Source organism: Nannobrachium achirus (assembly GCF_963921795.1).
Source record: "Nannobrachium achirus genome assembly, chromosome: 2".
Classification (NCBI taxonomy): Eukaryota; Metazoa; Chordata; class Actinopteri; order Myctophiformes; family Myctophidae; genus Nannobrachium; species Nannobrachium achirus.
In genome coordinates this window covers 42,355,599-42,361,598 of record NC_137811.1, presented here as the reverse complement: position 1 = coordinate 42,361,598, position 6,000 = coordinate 42,355,599, and the positions used below count along the sequence as shown (strand labels likewise).

Here is a 6,000-nt window from a genome sequence, read left to right as displayed (position 1 = left end):
TTCTCATTCTGATCTTGTCTCATAAAATGACACTCACCTTTCTCCATGGAAGGTGCATAGGGAAAAGGTGAGGTGGTGGAGGAAGATTTAAGGAGGGGGTGAAGGGGCCGGGATACGAGTCCATTTCATTTTTAGCCAGTGCAGTGCCATATCCTGTCTAGAGACCGCCTAGTCAAAAACCGTATCCTGTCATTTCCAGGCAAACATGCATACAGCTGGTTACACAGCCATTTTCCGTATCCGCTGATTTCTAAACCGGACACGCAAAACTGGCAAATGGATCAGCAGCTCTGTGCATCGGAGATCCTTTCGCCCCTCCTTCCGACTCCCACACACATTACTGTCCCATTGGATCAGCTGACGCTGTTGATGGTAACTGACTCACCATCACTTCCCGGTAGAAGACCAAGAATGTTTTGGGTTATTATCACGTACAGTTGTGGAAGACTGACGTATAACAGCTATTAATGTTTAGATTTGGCCGGTTGTATCTTCTTAGACAGCCGTATGTCTGGCTTTGTCGGCGGACTAACATTAAGGTAAACGAGGCTTTCTTTGACAATCTGGCTTGTGATTCTTCAAAGTTTCATCAAAGTTTCCAACCTTTTAGGTTACAAAGCAGTGTTGTAATTTTTGAAAGGTGGTACAATGATCTAGATTTATTTTCGTATACCGTTAAATACCGATATGATGAAAACGTAGCCTACTGCGAAAGATTAAATTAATTTAGACTTTCTTAACTACGAGTCTTAACTCTTCTCTTTGCAAGCAAATGTAATTCACACAAAACTGATAAATTAACTTTAGGCTATTGTGGGCCTGTTGCCTGCTGATACGTGACGTCTAATGTTAATTAATCCGAACCAATTAATTAATAATATAAAGACAAAATCTACTTATTTTCGCTGTTCACCATACATTTTGAACAGTGGACACAACATAGTATTCAACCAAGCACAGTCTAGTTAACTATATCTCTAGCAAAAGGCACAATTTTGATCAGCTTTCCTTTTTTTTTTTTTAGAAAGCACACCTAGAAACTACTCATCATTATCCATTTGTAATGCCCTGTTTCACAGGTATCCACTTACTAATATGAAAGGACTTAACCCTGCCATCTTCCCTCTGACAGGCTCAGCATCTCTGGATGTCTTCATCTCTAATTTGGAGAATCTGAAGACTTATGCTGTAGCTGGCTGACTCACTCAACATTAAAAGACTTTAAAATGGCCATGAAAGATTCCTCTCTCGTCTTGTCCCCTGGTTGGCAACCAGCATTGCAAAACAATCCAGCTGTTGTTCCAGGCTTGGAGATTAAGCTGGGAGCACTGGTGGTGCTGCTGTCCACCACACTTCTATTTGGTTTCGCACCTCTGTGCCTTGTGCGGGGTGTGGGGAGATGTAGCGTGAACCCAGGTAAGAGTGTAGTGTTAAACCCAGGGCCACCACAGGTCAGTAAACTGTAGTGCTGGGCGATAAATATCATTTTCTTTTACTAAAATCAATATTGCGACATTTATTGTGTATATAACTGGGTGATTTATCAAAGTATGAACACAATGAGACAAAGTAATGCCTATATAATAACTAAGTGGCCAATGGCAAATAATAGAACAGCTAGAACAGTCAAATTACATATTTACTGCTCTGCTGTGTTTATCCTTAAAATCAGGAAAAGACAACACAATGTTACAATATCCAGAATCCCACAAGATATCTAGTTTCATGTCGATATATTGCCCAGCCCTAATTCTACGTTCTACGAGTTTGGAAATCACACAAAACTAAAGAGGTCAGCAATGGAGAGCTGGTTGACTGGAATTTCTATCAGGATCAATAAAGTGTCAGTCTGTGTGTAATATGCTGTTCAATTGTTTTGCATCAGGTGTGTGTTTTGAAGCAGAAAACCTCTGACTCAACTAAGTTTAACCGTGCAGATCAGAGAAAAGAACAAAGCTATTTAACTCAACTGCAAGTGCTGTTAACATCTCTGAGTCAGAAGAATGAAAATGCAAGAGTAGGTTAAAATATTTACTGTTGTTTTGGCTTAGAGCGGAACCTCGTCTAAGCCAACCCAAGTGAATTATCTACCCATGCAGCACATCAGTGACATTGCTCTGCATGGCGAGTTGTTCTAGGCTGCTGTGTTGTTGTCTTTGCAGAGACCCGCCATAAGGTGCTGGGTTTGGTGAGCTGCTTTGCGGGAGGAGTGTTCTTGGCCACCTGCCTGCTGGACCTGCTGCCTGACTACCTCCAGGGCATCAACCAAGCATTTGGCAATATGGGGATCGCGGTAAGGATTCTGGAATTTGTTCAGGTTCTGGGTGGGAAATGTGGGCAGGCACAAAATGTCTCTCAAAAATGCCATTAAGGAGTCATCCTTGAGCAAAGCAATAAAGCAATTTACAAGTGTGTTTCTATTTCTACTGAACAGCTCCCAGGGTTATGTCTGCTGATAAAAAGTATTTGCTCAGGGTAACTTTCTCTTGATTTAATGAAGATTAAATATAGTCTTACAAAAAATTGTAAATGTGTTTCAGCCAAGAGCCTTCATTAGAAAAGCGTGAATAGTTAACAGTGTGTGGTGTGTGTCAAATAAAATAAGTGGAAATGTGTGTGGTGTGCTACCTTTTTGGTATTTCTGATATGTACTCAGGAGTGTCACACCAAATTCTGGGCCCTGGGTACAAGGATTCACTGTGTTATTTTGTGCTTTAACTATTGAAAAGCAGATACAGCAGATACACAGGCATTTGTGCAAGTCTTTGTTTCTATGTCAGTGGTGCTTATACTTTTTCATGTAAAGGACCCCCAAAATGATATGTATTCGGCTACGGACCCCCCCCCCCCAGAAGAAAATGTTTTGTTTTGTTTTTTAAGCATAGCCATTTTTTATTGTGTAAAAAATTGCATTCATGTGTAATATGTATGCAAAATGTACAGTATGTGCCATTGAGAGGAAAAGATACATTAATTATGCTTTTCTGCCCCTCTCTTGTCAGCTCCAGTTCCCTTTGCCAGAGTTCATCATTGCCATGGGCTTCTTCCTGGTCCTCATCCTGGAACAGATAGTCCTGGCCCTCAAAGACCAATCAACTTTGATATCGGAGGAAAGACGTGCGCTACTGGTGGACTCCAGTGTCCAGTCAAATGACCGGAATGGGCGGCGTCATTCTCACCATCGCCATGGGACAGATTCTGAAGGTTCTGAAGGGGGCCACTTCCATTTGGACTTCAACTCTCACTCAGCTCTGAGGGCCTTTGTCCTGGTCTTTTCCATGTCTCTGCATTCAGTGTTTGAGGGCTTGGCGGTGGGACTTATGGGGGACAGTAAGCAGGTTCTGGAGATCTGCTTGGCACTGATGATTCACAAAAGCATCATCTCTTTCAGCCTGGCCCTCAAGCTTGTTCAGGGCAGACTGAGGCGAATGGTGGTGGTTGGCTGCTTGCTCCTCTTTGCCGTCATGTCACCACTGGGTATTGGCGTGGGCATTGCCCTCACTGAGACGAAGGCCTCTCCCCAGCACCAGCTGGCCAGGTCTGCACTAGAGGGGCTGGCAACAGGCACCTTCATCTACATCACCTTCATGGAAATCTTGCCTCATGAACTGAACTCGGTTAAGAACCGTCTCCCAAAGGTGGCCATGCTGCTGCTTGGTTTTGCTGTGATCACAGGGGTTCTGTTTATAAAACTGTAGCCAAACACTACCAGCTAAGCAGCAAGGTATGAGGGCATACTATAATCTATGATCCGCGGCTATTCGTGTGGCATAATGCCTATCAAATATGCTACTTTGAAAAGTTCACGAGGGCAGACGCTATTCATATTTTTATTTCCGACAGCAGACGCTGTATACGTGCGTTACAGGTAGAACACAGCGCTGCTTATGAGAGACCAATCCTGTAACTGAAAAGCCAGAAGCCAGAAGTTAAATCCCCTCCGCAGCTGTCATTTTTGAAGACTGGCTCACTCATTTGTATTGTTTAAGTGTCTTATACTGTAATTCATATACGTAAGTGTAAAACATGTCCATGCATTAACACAGGGGTTGACACTAAGGTCTCAGAGGCACTTGCTCGTCAGGCAAGTACGGGTCAAATTCTACTTGCCCAAAGGTAATGCCCACTTGCCCGAAAAGTAAATCGTCCATTATAAAATGATAGGTAAAATTTGAATTACAGTTCAATTTAAAACTTTTTTTTTACTTTCTGGGTTGTGCGAAAAAAAGAAAGTCATATCTCAACTTTTATCCAAATATCTATGGGTATCATAGGTATCATAGGAAGTTGAACTATGGGTTCAACTTCACTTCTATTTTATATTTTTAAGTGTAGCAACAGCTCAACAGTGCTTTTATTTTACATTCTACAGACCAGAAGACAGAGCGCTCTGGCCATGTTCAGGTGTTTAGACAGTTATCTCGTGTTGTTGTGTTTATAGATGGTTGCGTCCCCTCTCAAACAAGCACTTGCCCAGTCGGGCAACCTGAAAGCAATCTCCACCTGCCCGAAGGTTTTATTTACCTGCCGGGGGCAGGTGGGCAAGCCTTAGTGTCAACGCCTGCTAACAGTATTTATCTGACCTTTTAATGTTTATCCGGCTTGAGAATTTGCAATGAGATGAACTCGATATTAAGATCCTCTCATTTCAACAGAAAGCATATCAATATGATTTAAGATCCTCTCATTTCAACAGAAAGCATATCAATATGATTTAGTTTAGTGTGCCATCTTATCATTGTATGGGAATAACTCTAAATGAATCTCTTTTTGTTTACGAGAAGCCGTTTATTTTTCATGTTCTGAAGAGACTGTATTGACAAAGTGAGTGAATCACTTTACAGTATGTAAAAATGAATGATAAAATTAAACTGGGCTTGAAACATTGATTTGTTAGGAGTATAGGTAATGGCACTGATAAATAGTATGGCACTGTTAAACATTGTATTTTTATAATCAACACCAAAGAGGTCTAAACAAAATACGAATTGTACTATATATAATATTCTACAGATAGTTCTTGATTGTATAAAATGTTTTGTTTAAGGTGTGTGTACACGCCAATATTTGTGTTGTGTATTTTCACTGTGTAGACCTATTATATTTTATGTATAGTATTTTCACTGTGTATTTTATATATAATTATTAATTACATACACACATTTATGTTTTTCCAATCATCCAGACTATCATCATTGCAATGGATTTCTAATCCACCATAAAAGTACCCGAATAAATACAGCAGAGGGCGCGCTGTCACTGTGTCTTGTCCCCACTGTCGCTGTCCTCCCTCCCTCCCACCCCAGGGCAGCTCAAATCATTCCACTACGTCAAGAAGTTGTCCCCCGTCCGCTCGGTTAAAGATGTCTGCGATGGGTGCAGGCGGTGGTGGTTGTGGACCGGGACCCACGTCTTCGGGCGCTGGGTCCGGGCCTTCCAACCCCCGAAAGTTCAGCGAGAAGATCGCGCTGCACACGCAGCGGCAGGCCGAGGAGACGGCGGCGTTTCAGGAGGTTATGATGGACATCACTTCGACCAGGGTGAGTCTCTCTCTCTCTCTCTCTCTTGAGGCGGAGAGCAGAGCAGATGTATCTGCCTGGAGGAGGAAAGACGACGGGGCCTTGCCCGGGGTCCGTTCGTCCAGCTCAAAACAACACGGAGCTTCCCCTTCCCCTGGGGGTTGACTTTATTTATATGTCACTTGAGTTGAAGCCGACCAAAGTGTATCTCCGTGTGTTTTGGGCAGCAACCATGTTCTTTGATTGTTGTCCATTTCCGAGTCGACATGTCGGGGAGAGAGCAGAGCAGTTATCTGGCGTTAAGGCTTATAGTTTATTTATACTTCGTCGTGCGACCGTGTTGCTAAGACAAAAACGACGTTTTCAAATATAAAACAAAACGTAAAAGACAACATAACAGCTATTTCCAAATCTAAATTTTCATATTTGCAGAGCGTCACCGTCGTTCCCCAACTAAAGTATAAATTGGCTGAAAAGGGGC

At 42.5% G+C, this 6,000-nt stretch overlaps 2 protein-coding genes across 5 annotated transcripts in view; both read left to right on the top strand.

The window, feature by feature from the left end:
* The first annotated feature begins 406 nt into the window (after positions 1-406).
* Positions 407-5,186, top strand: LOC308280284 (zinc transporter ZIP1-like). The gene is made up of 4 exons (XM_080720544.1): positions 407-539; positions 1,133-1,416; positions 2,163-2,293; positions 3,003-5,186. The coding sequence occupies exons 2-4, from the start codon at positions 1,227-1,229 to the stop codon at positions 3,696-3,698; spliced, it is 1,017 nt and encodes a 338-aa protein (XP_080576670.1). The 5' UTR covers positions 407-539; positions 1,133-1,226; the 3' UTR covers positions 3,699-5,186.
* Positions 5,187-5,363: 177 nt separating this feature from the next.
* LOC308302827 (CREB-regulated transcription coactivator 2) overlaps positions 5,364-6,000 on the top strand; it is a gene marked incomplete at its 5' end in the record, with an annotated part of 38,535 nt that continues 37,898 nt past the window's right edge. For all 4 annotated transcript variants that reach the window (XM_080747131.1, XM_080747130.1, XM_080747129.1 and 1 more), the window contains one exon: positions 5,364-5,540. In XM_080747131.1, the coding sequence (XP_080603257.1) occupies positions 5,364-5,540 (177 nt within the window). The remainder of the gene's footprint in view (positions 5,541-6,000) is intronic.